The sequence below is a fragment of the Miniopterus natalensis genome, chromosome 18 (genome assembly GCF_054644295.1).
Source record: "Miniopterus natalensis isolate mMinNat1 chromosome 18, mMinNat1.hap1, whole genome shotgun sequence".
Classification (NCBI taxonomy): domain Eukaryota; kingdom Metazoa; phylum Chordata; class Mammalia; order Chiroptera; family Miniopteridae; genus Miniopterus; species Miniopterus natalensis.
In genome coordinates this window covers 23,923,413-23,941,887 of record NC_142098.1, presented here as the reverse complement: position 1 = coordinate 23,941,887, position 18,475 = coordinate 23,923,413, and the positions used below count along the sequence as shown (strand labels likewise).

General features: G+C 41.1%; 1 protein-coding gene across 3 annotated transcripts in view; it reads right to left on the bottom strand.

The window, feature by feature from the left end:
• Positions 1 to 903: 903 nt before the first annotated feature.
• Positions 904 to 18,475, bottom strand: part of SF3B3 (splicing factor 3b subunit 3) — a 38,910-nt gene continuing 21,338 nt past the window's right edge. For all 3 annotated transcript variants that reach the window (XM_016196401.2, XM_016196391.2, XM_016196384.2), the window contains exons 12-26: positions 17,558 to 17,709; positions 17,004 to 17,159; positions 16,092 to 16,247; positions 15,428 to 15,571; positions 12,882 to 13,004; positions 12,027 to 12,181; positions 10,811 to 10,985; positions 9,152 to 9,357; positions 8,902 to 9,058; positions 7,775 to 7,900; positions 4,681 to 4,893; positions 4,015 to 4,113; positions 3,231 to 3,374; positions 2,494 to 2,598; positions 904 to 1,489 (exon numbers count right to left, since the gene is read on the bottom strand). In XM_016196401.2, the coding sequence (XP_016051887.1) occupies positions 1,349 to 1,489; positions 2,494 to 2,598; positions 3,231 to 3,374; positions 4,015 to 4,113; positions 4,681 to 4,893; positions 7,775 to 7,900; positions 8,902 to 9,058; positions 9,152 to 9,357; positions 10,811 to 10,985; positions 12,027 to 12,181; positions 12,882 to 13,004; positions 15,428 to 15,571; positions 16,092 to 16,247; positions 17,004 to 17,159; positions 17,558 to 17,709 (2,252 nt within the window). In that variant the 3' untranslated portion in view covers positions 904 to 1,348. The remainder of the gene's footprint in view (positions 1,490 to 2,493; positions 2,599 to 3,230; positions 3,375 to 4,014; positions 4,114 to 4,680; positions 4,894 to 7,774; positions 7,901 to 8,901; positions 9,059 to 9,151; positions 9,358 to 10,810; positions 10,986 to 12,026; positions 12,182 to 12,881; positions 13,005 to 15,427; positions 15,572 to 16,091; positions 16,248 to 17,003; positions 17,160 to 17,557; positions 17,710 to 18,475) is intronic.

Sequence of the window (18,475 nt, the reverse complement as noted above, 5' to 3'; positions counted from 1 at the left end):
TCATAATTAAAAGGATTCATAGCACACAGGGGATAGCACCAGGAACTCTTCTCCACACTGGACTGTGGGCTATTTGGGGTCAAAGTGTTTAATCACCTCCATCCTTGATTCTAACCCAGTGCTGACAGAGAATCTACTCAATGGAAGTGGCTGAGCACATGCACATGAGAACATTAACTCTGTGAAGTCTGAGAATAGCGGTGAGCTCAGGTCTCTCCAGGTTCACTGAAGCTGAGGGGACTGCCTAGAAGATTAAGGCTTCCCACACAGCTGGGCAGGAGGCAGGTTGAATTCTCAGGGGCAGGCTAGAAAATTTCTGAGACTAGGTCACTTCCAACAGCTACCAGTGCTGTTTCCTCACACCATATAAATGCCCTCCAGACCCTGCCTAAGATGTGGGCAGACATGCCCCCCTAGTTATCCAAGTGCCTTTTAACAGGTACTATATATTCTTTGTTCCCAACGTCAGCTTAGCATATGGGTACTTCTGTACTTACTGATCTTTCCTAGTAGTCACAGGGCAAAGTATCACTGCAGGAGCTATAGAAATAAAGGGAACGTCCGTTAAGAGACTACCCAGCTGGGATTCATACCAAATCCTTGACTCTTAAGACCTCAAAGTAGAAGGAAGCTAAAATGGGAGGAAAAATCAGTTCACCCTTCCTCAATATCCACAGGGAAGAGGCGTGGGTGGCCACACAGTTATTATTGAGCCCAAGTTCATCTGCATAGTAGATTAGAGAAAGCCAAAAACTGTTAACGCTGGAAGCAGGAGGCCACAGGGTGTCAGAAATCCATCTAGGAGGCTGGAAACAAGGAGGATGCTCAGTTTTTCCTGCTCCAACTCAGGATCAATTCTCCCACCTAAATTCTCATCCCTAGAAAAGACATATGGACACCAGCTACCTTAAAAACTAGGTTTGTATTTCTGGTTATGTTCCAGAGTGGCAGAACTCAGGAGTTATACTATATTCAACCTGGCCCCCACCTCAGCTTGTCTCCCTCCCTCCCACAAAGATAACATTGTACAAAACTTTATTTACAGGAAAACCAGTTAAAAATTAAGGGTGTGTACAAAAGTAGACATGAGAGCCAGAAATACCAATGCAGGGAAAGTTCTGGAGACTGGGGGCATTGTATTCCACACGGAACCCGGGGCAATGTATTATTATGTATCAGGCAGGGAGATGCATAGCAAATCTCAGCGCCAATTTTAGGGGAAACCAGTCACTCTAGGGGAAGTCTTAATTATCCAGCCACCCTTCTTCTGCCATATAGGTTCAGAGCCAGGTAGTGGGGAAAACAAAACACAAAGTCTTTGACAAGCCCCACAAGGAAAAAGAAGGTCTCAGAAGGCATAGCGGGTCCGGATGTCCTCAAGCTTCTTGGACACCTCAGGTGGGGTTCGGTCCAGTTCTTCAGAGACATTCTTTTGTTTGTTGGGCTCCATTGAATTGAACTGCTCACAGAGGTCTCCATCAATCACATTCTAGAGCATGGGAAAATGAGCGCCAAAAAAAAAAAAGGTTAGATGCCCAAAGAAAATGGCACATGCTAAAAGCAGCAGCTGCAAAGAGAGCTTTTAATTCTCCTTACAAATACCTTAACCCCACTTACAGAGCCAGGAACACTCCAGTAGCCAGAGTTCGGATGAACACAACTGGTTGAAACCTTTTCTCTGGCTGTGGTCTGCCTGGAAAGGGCCCTCTCCCCCATTATTGCCTCCATCAATCTCCTCCCTTGATGTTCCTTCATTAGGGACTGTTCTGATTTTTTTGGTACCAGGCATGTGACTTTTATTCTTAAATAACTACTGTACAAAAGTGTATTCTAATAAAATTTATGCATATCTACAATGCGATACTAATTTTTTTTTTTTAAAAAAAGAAACTGCAGAGGCTTTCTTTTATCCATTGTATGTTTTAGATGCCTGTCAAAAATTACCTGTCCATATTTCTGGGCTCTCAATTCTGTTCCATTGGTCTGTATGGCTAGTTTTCTGCCAATACCATGCTGTTTTGATTATTGTCACTTTGTAGTATAATTTGAAATTAATATCTCTGGCTTCTTTCCTTTTTCTCAAGATTGCTTTGGCTAATTTTTTCCAGTTCTGGCAAATCTCCATCACTATACAATACTGTTGATAGCAATTTTAAGGTAGAAGGTTCCTGATTTACTATAATTATTTATTTTTCATTCCAAATAGCCAACAAATCACCATTTTAATAGCCTGACTTTTGACCAATGTTTCATAAGAAACTTCATCTGGAACACAAAGCTTAGTTGTCTTTTTTGCTGAAACCATCAACTGATCAAAACTACAGTTTCATTCCTCTTCAACTGTCTGGGGGGCAGACCCTACAGGCTAGTGGGGGCCATGCGGGCAAAAAGGAGACTGTTCTGATTTTTAAGGGAGTGAAAAGATAAAAGAGAAGACTGGTTAAATGGGCTGAGGATTCCCCTTTTCAACCCACATTTCCAACAAAGACCTACCTTAACAGGGAAGTAATAAGAACGAAAGCTGAGGTGGTCTCGGCCACAAAGAGGGGGATGCTCAGACCGTAGGTGCATTTCTACATGCTGGAAGAAGTCATGGTCCTGAGGGAAGAAACAAAGAATCTGTCACTAAAACAAGAAAGTGATTTTGACTACTAATCTATGGTTTCCAGAAGCACAATGAGCAGAGAAGCCATTAATTTTTATCATGTAAACAGATGTTAAACATCTAAATCACTCCTGACCACAGGTTTTCCTGCTATGACAAAATAGCTAAAACCCAAAAGAAAACCTCCCTATACTTGCAGAACACAAGAGAACACCGTATGTAAAGAATGGCTTGTGAAATCAGATTCTTGATTTATGTCATCCCAGCTTCCTTGGCTGAAGTGACATAAACCAAATTTAGCCAATCCTAGACTTAACTCTAGGAGGCAGTATGTGCCCCAGTCCTTATCATCCCATGATTCCTAGTCTATGGGGTTTGGTAGTGGGGCTTTGTCTTCTGATTAACTCTATATCCACATCAGCCGTAAAAACAAATGGCTTTCCCCATGTGGCTAAACAAATAAATAATAAATCAATCAGGATTCCTATCTCCCAAGGCACTTTTTAAAATTTCCAGAACACTCCTAGTTGCAGGTGGGGACAAACAGATTTGCCCCCTTAGGCAGACTTAGCACAAAGAAACCACCTTGGGAAGGCAAACGCCAAAGCAGAGTGGGAGAGTTCACCTCATGAGATGTGAATGGAACAAGGATGCCAATTCCTCCCGACAAGGTGGTATACACAAGCGATTCTGAACCTCCAGGGATCAACGTGGTCTTTTGTAACGAAAGCACCGTCTCCCCCACATGATAGTTCATGATCACCTCTGCCTGCAAGTCAAAAACAGACCAGTAACTGTGTGGGCCCTCAGAAGCCTGTCCTAGATTCCCAAGAGCAAGCAGTACCTCCAAAGGGCAGGTTTCACAACCTCTCAAAACCCCCCAATTACTAAAATTTACTTTAAAATGTTAACATTTAGAGCTTAATGCCCTCACAAACACGCAGACATCAGATCCTTTCTGTTAAAACAGTAACCACTAGGCTTACTCCCTAAAAGGAAATCTATTTTGAGAAGTCCAGAGATACTCTATCAAAGTACAGTAGGGCCCAGGACACACCTCAGAGAAGAGCTGGTTAGAATAGAAAATGAACCTGTGCAACCATCTTTTTCAAGGAACTCACTATGCTACAAAGAGATTGTATGTTGCTAAATGCCTCAGAAAAATTTCTACTCTGGAGTCATAAAAATGGGATAGTGAGTGACTTGGTCACCTTAAGTCAAACCCAGTGTCCATCCATCATAGGCTACGTACTGCCAACTTACAGACTTCCATACATGCACGAGAGCACACTCTGCATAATCATGTGCACTGTGGATAAATTCACTAAAATAGGTTTCCTAGGTGCAGGTCAAGGGAAATGTGCTACACAGGCTGGTCCCTCTCCTTTGGGCCCCTTCCTGAATCTTACCTTCTGAGAGGCCCCATTGAGCAAGCCCCGGTCCCACAGGGCTTTGTTTCCTGTGGGATCCTCGTCCACTTCGTCATTGGTGTTAGGTGGGAGCCTCACCTAGAAGGAAGTGACACATCACAGGGCTGGGTCCTGCCCCTACTCACTTGGAGCACCAAGCAATATGTTTGCCCCCCAGGTCCTTGCAAGCAAGCCTAGGGGCATTGCCTTTGGCAGAAGCCTGAGCCCAAGTCTCCTACACCAGCTCTGGTGTTTGAGGAGTGAGAAACTCAAGACAACCTAAAGGCAAAAGTCTAACATAGCAGGAACAAAAACAAAAATCATAGAATATAAACAAGTGAAGTCAGACAGAGCCTAAAAAAATAAAACAGAAACTCTGGCAAAATGTGAAAATAAGTATTAGACATTAGCTCAAACTAAACCTATTATTATTAAATGATGTCCCATGGAAAGAGAGAGGTGAAAAGGGGCGAAAATCTAAAGAACTGATAAGGCTTAGAGAGAACACAGAATTTTCTTTTAGAGCGAGCCTTAGTAGGAATGAATTCTTTGCCCATTTTTACTTTCCATATTAGAGATCACAGTCCTGGGTCCTTGGGTTTTACCACAAACTGAGCCAGCTTTCATACACATCACTATATATAATCCAAGTAAGTATCAACTCACCACACAAATGTTGCCGAACTTATCTGCCCCAGCCACAGTGTCATAATCAAGAAGGCTAGCTGTAGTGACCCACCGAGGGTAGGTGTCATCGGCAAAGATGATGAGCTGGTTCTCATTACGCTTGTAGCGAACCCAGATGAAACTTTCTTGGACATCAGACACAATTACCCTGTGCCCGATAGTCTGGATCCCAGAGATGTAATTGGCGATATGCTAGAAAAAACAAGGACAACAGTGGGTGTAACCCTGAGGTTCAGAACTCACAGATACTCCAGCTTTCTCTGAATGCAACATACATAAGGTCTGTAGAATGGCATACATAGAAGAACAGTAGTCATCAATGAATTCCAACAGGACGGGGAAAAGAGCTAAATGGTTTTAACATAGTATCACAACAAAGTAAATCATATGAATTTTCCCCCGGTGCATATAAAAGTTATGTTTACACTATACTGTAGTCTATTGTGTGCAACAGCACTATGTCTAAAACAATATATATACCTTAATGTAAAAATACTTTGTTACTAAAAACTATTAACTATCTGAGCCTTTAGCAAGTCATAATCTTTTTGTTGCTGGGAGGGTCTTGCCTCAATATTTGATGGCTGCTAACTGACCAGGGTGGTGGTTGCTGAAGGCTGGGGTGACTTATAGCAATTCCTAAAATAGGACAATGAAGTTAGCCGCACTGATTGACTCTTCCTTTCACGAACAATTTCTCTGCATCATGTGACACTGTTTGACAGCATTTTGCCCACAGAACTTCTTTTGAAATTGGAGCCAATTCTCTCAAACCCTGCTACCGCTTTAACAACTAAGCGTATGCAATATTCTAAACCCTTTGTTGTTATTTCAACAATCTTCACAGAGTCTTCACCAGTAGATTCCATCTCAAAAAATCACTCTCGCCCTAGCCAATGTGGCTCAGTTGGTTGGACGTTGTCCAGTGCAACAGGAGGTTGCTGGTTCGAATCTGTCAAGGGCATGTGTGCTGCGCAGGTTGCGGGCTCAATTCCTGATATGGGGTGGAGTATGTAGGAGGCAGCTGATCGATGTCTCTCTCTCACATCGGTATCTCTTTCTCTCTCCCCTCTCTAAAAATCAATGAACTATTCTTTAAAAAAAAAAAAAAAAATCACTCTTTACTCATCCATAAAGAAGCAACTCCTCATCCATTAAAGTTTTATCCTGAGATTGGAGCAATGCAGTCACATCTTCAGGCTCCACTTCTAATTCTAGCTCTTTTGCTATTTCCACTCTGCAGTTACTTCCTCCACTGAAGTTTTAAACCCCTCAAAGACATCCATGAGGGCTGGAATCAACTTCTCCCGTTAATGTTGATATTCTGACCTCTTCCCATGAATAACAAATGTTCTTAATGGCATTTAGAATGGTGAATCCTTTCAAGAGGTTTTAAATTTACTTTGCCCAAATCCGTCAGAGGAATCACTATCCATGGAAAACTACAGCCTCACAAAATATATTTCTTAAATAAGACTTGAAATTTAAAAAATAATTTTTTAAAAAGACTTGAAAATTGAAATTACACCCGATCCATGGGCTGCAGAATGGGTTTGTGTTAGCAGGCATGAAAACAACATTAATTCTGTACATCTCCATCAGGGTTCTTGGGTCAATGAGCAGTAGTATTTTGAAACAATTTTTTTCCGAGCAGTAGGTCTCAAGATGGGCTTAAAATATCCAGTAAACCATGTTATAAACAGATGTGCTGTCATCCAGGCTTTTTTGTTCCATTTATAGAGGCAGAGCAGACTTACCATAATTCTTAAAGGCCCTAGGGTAAGTGAGCACTGGCTTCAATTCAGTTATTAGCTGCATTAGCCCCCTAACAAGAGAGCTAGCCTGTCCTCTGAAGCTAGGCATTGACTTCTATCTAGCTATGAAAGTCTTAGCTGGCATCTTCTTCCAGTATAAGGTTGTTTTTACCTACACTGAAAACCTGACTTTTAGTGTAGCCATCTTCACTAATTATCTTAGCTAGATATTTTGCTAACTTGCTGTACTTTCTCCATCAGCACTTTTATGTTATGGAAATGGCTTCTTTCCCTTAAAACTCATGAACCAACTTCTGCTAGCTTTAATTTTTTCTTTTGCAGCTTCCGCACCTCTCTCTCAGCCTTCAAAGAATTGAAGAGTTAGGGCTTGCTTTAGATTAGGCTTCGGCTTAAGGGAAGATTATAGCTGGTTTGATCTATCCAGACAGCTAAAGTTTCTCCATATCAGCAAATAAGGCTATTTTGCTTTCCTATCATTTGTTCACTGGAGTAGCACTTTTACTTTGCACTTACAACCTAGCTGACTGGCACAAGAGGCCAGCTTTTCAGCCCATCTCTGCTTTTGACATGCCTTTCTCACTAAGCTTAATCATTTCTAGCTTTCAATTTAAAGTGAAAGAAGTGTGACCCTTTCACTTGAACATTTAAGAGGCTACTGTAGAGTTATTAACTGACCTAATTTAATATTGTCATCTCAGGGAACAGGGAGGCCCAATAAGAGGGAGAAAGATACAGAGAAACAGCCAGTCAGGGGAGCAGTCAGAAAATACAACATTTATCAATTATCTATCTTATATGGGCATAGTTCACAGGGCCCCAAAACAATTACAATAGTAACATCAAAGAACACTTATCACAGATTACCATAACAAATATAACAATAATGAAAAAGTTTGAAATATTGCAAGAATTATCAAAATGTAACACAGATACAAAGTGAGCAAACGCTGTTGGAAAAATGGCATGGATTTGTTCAACACAGGGTTGCTAAAAACCTTCAATCTGTAAACCACGCAATACATGCAGAGAGCAATAAAACAAGGTATGCCTGCAGAGAAAATATATTCCTAATTTACACAGTTAAATTCCTTATAAAAGCAAGGAGGACAGAAATCTGGTTCTTAGTTTAAAGAAGTCAAGAAACCCATCTTCTCAAGCCCGTCTCAAGGGCCTAATTCTGAACCTGGAATTGGATGATTACAACAAGGTCCTAGTAAAGACCTGATTTTAACAACAACCTGACAATGCCTCTCCCTTCCTCACTAGCTAGATCTGGTACTCTCTACCATCATATTTACCTTGTTCTCACATTTCCGGAGTAACTTCTTCTTTCCCAGGTCATAGACTCTCAGAAGCTTCCCCACGCCAATCAATACCCTACCTTGGAATGGGGCAATGGCAGCCGGAACCTCTTCCACTGGAGTCTGAGGAAAGGCAGGTAATGCAGCTATTAGAAAATATGACAACCCCACTCCCTTGACCCAAAATGCCTTCTACAGGCATCTGTCAGAAAGATAGACAGCAAGTGATTATATTTTGCTCATAAGGGAAATAAACCACACATAAAACACTCTATGAAACAGGATGTTTGGGTAAACAGGTTCCACATGCTGCATTTCACCCAGAAAGTGGATCAATTCCACAAGTCAAAAGAAGTCCTGGTGCCCGATGAACACTGACTCAGAGCCCATGCTAATTCAATTGGCACCATTAACTAACAGTGAAGCCTCAATATCTGAGAAGTTACTGCAGTTTGTGGAGGAATGGGAAGGAGAGCTAGTGACATCTTAATTATAAGGGAGATACAATGAATTTAGCACAAAGAAGGGTCTATGAAATAATTACTTCCTAAAAAACACCCCGCTTGGTGGGAGGACTGGAGAAGCCACATTCGTGTACTATAAGTGTAAAGGAGACAACAGGAATTCTTTTTCTTTAGCTTTAAAATTATGGCAAAGTAGACATAACATAAAATTCACCATTTTAACCATTTTAAAATATACAATGCAATGGCATTAAGTACATTCACACTGTTGTATAACCACCATCATCACTGAACCTCAAAATATTTTTAATCTTTCCAAAGGGAAGCTCTGTAACCATTAAAGAGTAACTCCCCAAAGTATATTACTCTTTAAATTGCTGAATTTTGATCACAAATTGCTGCCTGCTTATTAGTAAGACTCGTACAAGGAGCCAATTCAGTGTGCACCTATTTCCCCATTATGAATGATTAGGACAAAGGCAGCAAAGCTTCACTGGAACATGAAAGCCCCAGTGGCATTTCCCACGTGTTACCAAGAGATGGATCAGAATCAATGAGTTGGCTCCGAAAATGGTCACCAAAGACTTGACCCACAAGTTAAGCAAACGTGAAAGAGTCTAGTACATCTAAGATCCAGTAAAGCCACTGGCAGGTTCCTACCTTATGCAAAAACTCCAGTTTTTCCCCATTGTTCACAAGTTTGTAGGTATAAACAAAGCCCCCTGCTACAGATCGGGGGTTCAGTATCAGGTCTTTGGCCACGCCCACCAGCACATACCAATCTTCACCAGTGTTGGAGAACCTGCACACAGCCACACTGCATAGAGAAAGCAGCAGGAGTTAGGCATTAGTCACAGCCCAGAGAATTTCTATTCCACCTCCAAAACCGTGGATGTTCTGGACTCCTTACCTAAAAGCAGCCTCATTCTGTTCCAGCTGGACAAGGTCCAGTGTGTTACCCTGAATAGGATTCATCACTCGGATCACAGAGGCCCACTGCCCATTGCCAGCCTTGGGAGCTCCAAAAATGGATTCAGGGAGGTTTTCATTGAGGAATGCTGCTGCCATCTCTGCAGCTAGCTCCCGCTCATCCTCCCCTGCTGCTTCCACCATTTCCTAAATCCAAAAACCGAGAGTTGGTGTGTTTAAAGATGGGTGCTGGGTTAAAGCGGGTTAAGTAGCAAGAACACCTTCAGGAGGAGTCCATAATCTATAAAGTAGCAAAGTCTGTGGACCAAATCAGAATTTCCCAAAATGAAAAGATTAAAGGGAGAGGTACAAAGATAAGGGGAAGAGGGAAGATCAATAAAGGGGAAACCAGTGCTTCTTTTTTTGTTAATCTTCACCCAAGGATATTTTTTCCATTGATTTTTAGAGAGAGTGAAAGGGGGGGAGAAACAGTGATGAGGGAGACACATCAATTGGTTGTATCCTGCATGTGCCCTGACAGGGGCCAGGGATGGGGGCCAGGGATTGAACCTGCAACCCTGGTACATGCCCTTGACTGAGAACGGAAACCATGACCCTCTGCTGCGCAGGCCGACACACATCAGTCAGAGCAATCCTTTTTTTTTAATGCCAAAAAGAACTAACGTCAGCTATAACAAATAGTTGACTAGTGGTCTGGGAAACATAAAAATGAAAATATCATTTTTCTACCTAACCCATCTGATTTCCCCTTGCTAACTCTACTCATGTCCTTTCTTCCAGACCAGATACAGTTTTACATGGTTGGGGATACTTGTCTTTTGCTAGGAAATGATTTCTGGAAGGAGCTCGTCTTATGGAGAATATGAAAGCTATCATCTTTGGGCCAGAATCCAGGAAACAAGTAACAGACTATTTTGGGAGCTCAAGGACTTAAGAACTCTGTTCCAGAGAGGGGTCTAAATATTGAATAAACCCAGGTCAGTGTATTAGTCCTGAGTCACAAGAAAGCCTCTAAGACCAAGGACTTTGGCAAACGGCTCTGCCTCAAGGACCCAAAAAGAGCTGGATGTTTAATACAACAAAGAATAATCAACAATTACCCTAGCTGGTTTTGCTCAGTGGTTAGAGCGTCAGCCTGCAACTGAAGGGTTCTGGGTTCAATTCCAGCCAAGGGTGAGTACTTTGGTGGTAGGCTCTATCCCTGGCCGGCGTCAGGACATGTCCAGGAGGCAGCCAATCAATGTGTCCCTCTTGCATCAATGTCTCTGTCTCCCTCCCTCTCTCTCTGAAGAGCAACGGGGAAAAAAAATTGTTGGTTGAGGGTTTAAAAAAAAAAGAATACTAACGCCCGGCTGGCATGGCTTAGTGGTTAAGCATCGACCTATGAACCAGGAGGTCATGGTTCAATACCCGGTCAAGGTACATGCCCAGGTCTTGGGCTTGATCCCCAGTAGGGGCATGATGGAGGTAGCTGATCAATGATTCTCTCTCACCAATGATGTTTCTCTCTTCTCCCTCTCTTCCTCTCTCTAAAATCAATAAAAATGTATTTAAAAAATAATAATAATTATAGGAGTTTAAACTTTTCAACACAATTTCACACAAACACCTTTAAATTGAACCCTGAAGGTCTCATTACCTCTGCCATCTGCTGCTTCCTCTGAGCTTTTGTAGCCTCAGTGTAGGCATTGTGGTCAGTCTCAATGATGATAAGGTTGTTACTCTCGGGGTGAATGACAAATTTCCTAGGTGTGTACTGCAGTGGAAATGCTACCTGATTAAAGACAGCACCTAGCTTCTCCAACGCCAAAATCCTATGTCAAAAGGAAAGGGAATTAGTTAGCAGGTCACTCACTCAGAACCTAGAAACCGATTTGAAATGGTCCATGAGTGGTCATAGCGAACACATCAATCCCTAAAGCTCTAAAATTGGCATTAGACAACATGAAACAACAGACTTCTTCTCTAGAAGATTCTCCACAGGAGACAAGATAGGGAAGGGCTCTCCACTTTGGCAACGGCCCACCACTATTGCATGACCATTCTAATTTTCACCAATGAAACTCATGTTAGAACACTCAAAGAAATATCTTTTATCACTCCAGTGACAAAGTGATAGTGATAAGTTAAAATTTCTTCATTACTGACAAACCCTGATATAAAATTATTGTGAAGCACTGCAATTATTTGAAGATATGTGGTATTTATGCTGATGGTGTTTCATAAAATAAAGTAAATGGCCTCCTGAAACAAAATCACCTAAGCTTTATGAAACCCATGAATCCACTGTGAACAGTCAATAGTTATAACCAGGACATCAACAACATGGGTGGCATTAAGAAGGAATAAATAAAAAATACCCCAAACAAACTTGAGAAAATCACACTGAACAGGTTATTTTCCAGCTTGCAATATAAATAGTGCTCACTCCAACATTATCAGTGTAAACTATAGTCTGTCAACTTGTAAAAGGTATAATTTACACTGAGGTTAAAACTTAAGATGTAACAATGCACATGACAAGACAGAGAAAAGGTTATGAGTAATACTGCTTTAAAACTAATCCAAAGGCATAGTCCTGAAAAACAAGAACCTTAAATCTGAAGAAGACTGAACTATACTACAAACTTTTAAAACTTGGCCCTTAAAGTTTAACCAGAAGTTAAAATTCCAAACACCGAAACTTGGCTACCAGGTTCTAAAACCCTGAGCCAAATAAAGGTTTCAATTGCAACACACTAGTCGGCTCTTTGCCATCTCTTCATTACTTCTTCCAACACTCTGGCAAAACCACAGTACAAGCCCTTGGGAGAAGGCTCCTTCCCCACTGGGCTTCAACTGTGGCACTCTCTCACCTCAGGGTATTGGTGGAGATGGCCACAATGCCTTCAGGACACTGTTCAGAGGCGAAGCCAGATGCAAATTCCAGGGTCTCATAAGACAGCGGGGTGAGATGGAAACGAGATTGGTAAGAATAGCTCAACCATGAGCGGCTTGACATGGCCAACACCTGAGGAAAGAAAGAACACCTCCAATAAGTGTGGGGAGAACTCAAACACAGCTTACTGGACAAACACCCTACCCTCAAATTTCAGACTGCAGAATATCCCAATGAATTTTAGAAACCTGTAAGGTTATCTTAAGAAAAAGACACCCAGAGAAGAGGCAGCATGGCTTACTATTTGCTGAAAGTGTGTAATCGCTCAATCTCTCTGAGCCTGTTTCCATGTGTGTAAAGTGGAAATACTATCACAAGGCTGGATAGTTGCAAGGATTAAATGCAGTAACAAGTAAAGAACTAGCACAGTACCCAGAAACACTGATATTCTCAGCTATAAAGGACCTCTTTCACATTACATAGTAAACCACGACACTGATACAAGGTTGCTCATGGGTAAGTGGTACCCTAGGTGGGAGGTATTCATCCAGCTAACTCTCAGTCTGCTCCATTTGCCCAGCCTGAGGGCTGAAGGGATAAATATCTCAACTTACCTATAATCAAATCATGAAACAGTGCCACAGAACCCCAGTTAAAAGCTCTGGATTAAGAGACCCTAGACTTCCAACATAAATTAAATAAAATAACCAAGATGGAGCTAATGTCAAACTAACTATATACTGGTTAATAAAAGTAAAGCTTACACCAAGGAAATTTATCTTACTGATGTTACCAACATCCAAACATGCTGCCTGCCTCTTTCATTACTTACTGCCTCCTGGCCTTGCATCCGAACACGAAAGAGTTTCACAGGACGGGACCCCAGGTACCTAGTGCGGGTGTCAGACAGATCCCCAGTGACAGGGTCCAGGACAGTTCTCAGCAGGACACCATTCTAACAAAAAGGAGAGGAGTGGGTTAAGCCTACCCATGATGAAAGTTCCCTTAGCCACTTTATATAAGTTCAAAGCAAAAAGAAGGAAATGACTTGGTTTAAAGAATAGCTGAATAACCAGCCAACCATTCATTCATTCTCACTAAATCACCCAAACAGTTACTGAGCATACACTAACTGAAAAGTACTTATTTTTCACTATATGTTTTTAAAATTTTTTTTTTACCATGTGTATTAAATTCTTTATAATTTGAAAATATATGCAGTGTTAAAAATAACCAAGCCTATTGTGGTCTCTAAATACCATTTCCCTTATAAATAATAAGACGCCTAAGAAAACAGTTAATTCCGGTCTGGGGCAAGAATATTCCAGATATGTGTGGGGCACTTTGTTGTGCCAGAAGGGAAGCAAGCCCCCAAAGACAGTGGAATCATGTTAAAAGGATAAAAGAGCCAACTTCAAATGGGAACTCCCATTCATCTAAAATGAGATTATTTAGCATCCAAGAAAGAAGGGAAAAAAAAAAAAGACTGCAGTAGTTTGAAGCACAAATATGTAAAAACCTGCAGATTCAAGTTATTTTATAAAAAATACCCCACTTCATCGGTCCTCAATATTGCTATGGCACCAACTCCTTACTCTGGAAATGGGTAAGCAAAGGAGAAAAAAAAATAAGTATTTATCCTTTCACTATATGAATTGTATTTCAGGGTGAACAAAGATAATGAAGCAAATTGTCTTTAAAGAAAAGTTCCAGTTAATTAAATAAAGTATGAAATAGAAAATCATTTCCCAGCCCTTAATGAAACAATAAATCTAGGCAATGTGTATCAAAGGCTGTTGATGGGGAGCTTCTAAACAGGTAATTTAAAATAAATACAAACATTCTAACATCACTTAAAATGGGACAACCAGATGTTATATGCCTTCTGATGTGATATAACAGGAGTAATTAGCACCACCTATAAAATATTCTTGTCCCCTCTTACACACACAGAACGAAATCCAAATCTAATCAATCTCTAGATCTGTGCTATCCAACACTGTAGTCAGCAAGCCACAAGAGGCTAGTCCGATTTGAGGTGTGCCGTTAAGTACTAAATTCCAGATTTCAGACTTAGTCCAAAATCATAAAAAAAGAATATAAAATCTTAATTTTTATATTGGTTACAAATGGAAATACTTTAGATATATTGAATTACACAAAACATTAAAATTAACTTCATCTGTTCCTTTTCTGTAGCTACTGGAAAATTTAAATTACACATGGGCCTTACATTATGTTTTTAATAAACAGCATGGTCTAGGATCTACCCACTAGTTTTGCAGGAAATACAGATAGAAGAACATTAAGCACACAAGAATGACTGGCAAATCCAGAAGGTGGGAATTTCTGTAAGAAAAATGATCTGGTTTCCTAAAAGATAAAAATAAAAATGAGGATGGGGCAATTATGAAAAGAAACATAAAAATATAGATCAAGCAGATGCAAACTTTGCACAGCTCAATGTAGATCCTGAGCAGAACCAAATATTAAGACATTGGGGGGGGGGGGGATTGGACAAGGCAGCAGATGATAGTAAGGAATTACTGTTGGATTTGCTTTAAAATACTCCAAAAAAGAGAGGGAAAATAGATAATACAAGAAGAGCCAAAGATGATAACTGTTAAAACTGGTGATGGGTACATGGAGGGTCATTACATTAAGTCTAAGTTCATGCATGTTTTACCATTTCTAAATTAGGAAGTAAAATTAAAAAGCAAAAAATACCTGGGCTAGATGATTTACAGTTTAAGTAAATAATCATTAAGTAAAATGAAAAGTATAAGGTCAAAAACCCTGACACTGCCCTGGCCAGTGTGGCTCAGTTGTTTGGAGCATAGTCCTGTTCACCAGAAGATCACAGGTTCCATTCCAGGTGAGGGCACATACGGGAGGCAAACCAATCGATGTTTCTCTCTCTCTGGGATCAATGAAAGCATACCCTCACCTGAGAATTAAAACAAACAAAAACCCTGTTGCTATCTGATCCTTAAGTTCCTGCTTTTCATGCCAGGAAGAACTCAGCTGCTATGATACAGAGAACACCTAGAGGTCCTTTATTGCTTATGGAGTCCAATAAGAACTGTGAGGTATTAGTTTCAAAAGCTGCATATTGTGAGTACAGGTGACTCTTGAGGACCTCACCTAGTTTTGACCCAGAGTAGTGAAGGCAAAGCATTTTTATCAAAGACTCTTAATGAAAATACTTTTCTCTACTCCTTATTTGTTCTAATTAGAGCTGAGAAAAGTGGAACATGGAGCAGTACCATTCACTGAACAGTAACTGAAACCATGGGCAAAGAAAATGCCCATATTGAACAAAGGAGTGCGTGAAACCTTAAAGGCCTGACACCAACAATGTGCCCCCTCATTTCTTACCTGTAGCCCAATATTCAGGTATAGGAAGCCAATGGAGCCCCTCTCACCCAGTTCATCTTGCTTCTCAGTCCCACCCATTTCCACGATACACAAGGATTCAGGCTGGGCTGGGAGAGCCTGCATGCTCAGAGGTTGCAAACAGTCCTAACGGAAAGAGAGAAAAAAATAAAACACGGGAAACGACTAATTTTGGAAAAAAACTTACCTAGAGAAATCTAATTCTAGGAGTAAAGAACAATCTGGAGTGAGTTCTAAATTGGTAGTGGGTTACTAGCTAAACTGAATCTTAAAATAAACTCTGCAGAGGATCATGCTTTCCTCTTTTTGTCAAAGTGGATAATGGGGTAAAAGTACATAAGCAAAGGGCACCTCCTCTAAAAGTCATCTAATGCCCTGGAGCCAATCCAAGTCCTTTCCTGTAAAAACAGTCTTGGGACTTTTTTTAAACTATAAAAGAGAGTCAGAGCTTAAACCAAAGAAGTATTTAGTAGTCTCAGATCAGCATCTTTAGAGCACTGCAGAAGACTCCTGAAATGTGCTATGAAAGATATCCAGTAGCACCAGATTCCAGGGTGCAGCCCAGCTGATCTCAGAGACAGACATCAGGAGTGGGCCAAGTGCTCAGGTTCCAACAGGAAGATCCTTGAAGTGGAGTGACACTCACTGAAGGGTCCAGGGAGATGATTCTGACAGTGTTGTCTACCAGTCCCACAGCGAGGAAGCGAGACCGCTGCTCTCCAGGAGGCACATTGGCCAGACTCATGCACACCACATCTGCTGACATCTCCTTCCGCTCTGTGTACTCGTTCAGCTGTCCTGACTATAGGAATGAAGACAAGAGAGGTCACAAACCACTCCAACTCACCCCCAAACCATGGACCAAGGAACAGAAGGGGGCCTTTTAAGTTCTTTTTTGCTTCCTCTAACTCCTTACTATAATCAATGACCAAGAATTTCTCTACTTGAGATCCGAAGACTGAACGTTACAGGCTAACCAGGAAGCAAAATTACTGATGAGAGAACCAAGAGACCTTTGACAGGTACAATGCACCACAAAATTTGTAAGCCAACCTAGCTCTCAGGAAAACACAAATATATAAAAAAGGTTTATCTGTTCACGAGAATACATCGGGTGAAATAGAATTCAAATATGGAAGTTAAAGATAAAGAAATTTCAATCACAGGTACAGTTAGACTCTATAAGTTGGTCACATCCACAGACTTCCAGAGAGCATGATAATTAAGTATACCCAACATCCTTCCATAGAAAAAAGCCCATTTCTGAAATGGATTCAGATTTCAGAAACTAAACCTATGGCAAATACTTGGTGGAAAAATAGAGTGTGAAGCGCAGGAGAATCAAGTGTTTCGTTGCTAAGACAGGATTTCATAACTCCAATTAGAATTTAGACATGAACGTACCTCACCTCCTACTCCCCACTAAAGGGCCAAACTGGCTTGTGGACACTCCCTCAATTCTCTTTCTTGTGAATATAATCTAGATACCTGGACTACAACTCCCATCTTTACCTCTGGACCCTAGACAAGTCCCACAGTAAACAATAAAATAACATACGGGATCCATTTCAAAATAGACCAGCTCTCCTCCTGTAAGGGCAATCACCACTTGTCGCTGGTTCACTGCACATTTCACAATTGTTTTCTTCCCAGGGGTCTTCCATTCATTGACTCTCTTGTCTGCTCGTATGTGCCGAATGCCATCAGGATAAACCTGGAGTAACACAACAAAACCTGACTTTAGCAATTTGACACATTGCTTAGATTGATCCTCACACCTATCAAATCTGTCACTCCTGACAGATCTGGAGCCACTGCATTTGAAGCACCAGTTGGGTCAATGACAAAAGTCAATGATCTTGCTCCAGGCAAGGTCAACTTAAAGTTCATATCTGGGGTGGGAGATGGGTGGAGGGGGGTAAAGGGGAGAAAATGGGAGATATCTATAATACTCTCAACAATAAAATAAATTTTTAAAAAAAGGTCATAGCTTGCAATGTCCACTTCAAAGAAGCTCAAAGCTCATTAAGGTAAACACAGCTGCCTATATAATGAGGGCAAGGAAAGAAGCATGTAAGGTGAATAGGTAAACAGCTCTCTGAGAATCCTCACCTGCACCAAGGCATCATCTCCTAACAAGGAGCAGGACAAGGTAGGAGTGGTGCCCAGGAACCCAGAGTCAGTTACTTCTTCCACAGTTTCTCCGATAGACAACACAAGTGTGGCATTCACGAAAGACACAATGATATACGCATCAAACTCATCTGAAAAAGGAAAAACAAAGGAGCTGGTTAGCTAATAAGTTACTAGATACAAAGCCAAATGAGACACACTATGTTTTCTCTTCAGAAACCTTCCAAGGCATTTCTTCTATGTGTAGTCACCATACACAGTCATGTGACAAAGGGTACAGGATAATCCAAAAGATAACTGATGGCCATAAGAGCCTACAGATATACTCTGCTTCCTTAAATGCCAAAATACATTGAGCAGATACACCCACTTCTAATACCTCTGAAAACTAGTATTTTCTTGAAACATTAGCTGGAAAGATGCAAGAGGACAAAGCAAGGGAATCAGGGGTATGAAGAAATTTTCAACACAATATATATATTGAAGCTAAACTTATTTGTGCCAGGTACCAATCATGAACTATTGTATTTTTTTTAAATCCTCACCAAGGATATTTTTCCCCCCATTGCTTTTCGGGGGGGGGGGGGGAGAGAGAAAAACACTGATGTGAGAGAGACACATCAACTGGATGCCTCCTGCATGAGCCTGGACCAGGGCCAGGAATCAAGCCTGCAACTGAGGTATGTACCCTTGGCCAGAATCAAACCCAGGACGCTTCAGTCTGAGGGCCAAAGCTCTAACCACTGAGATACACCAGCTAGGGCACAAGCTATTCTTAAAAGATACTCCTTATAACCAGGGAAAGGTATCCACCTTCTTCCAAATGAAACTGATGTGAGAACATAAGACCTAATGAATAAAACAGATTACTTAAGCCTTCATGAGACTAAGTCATTC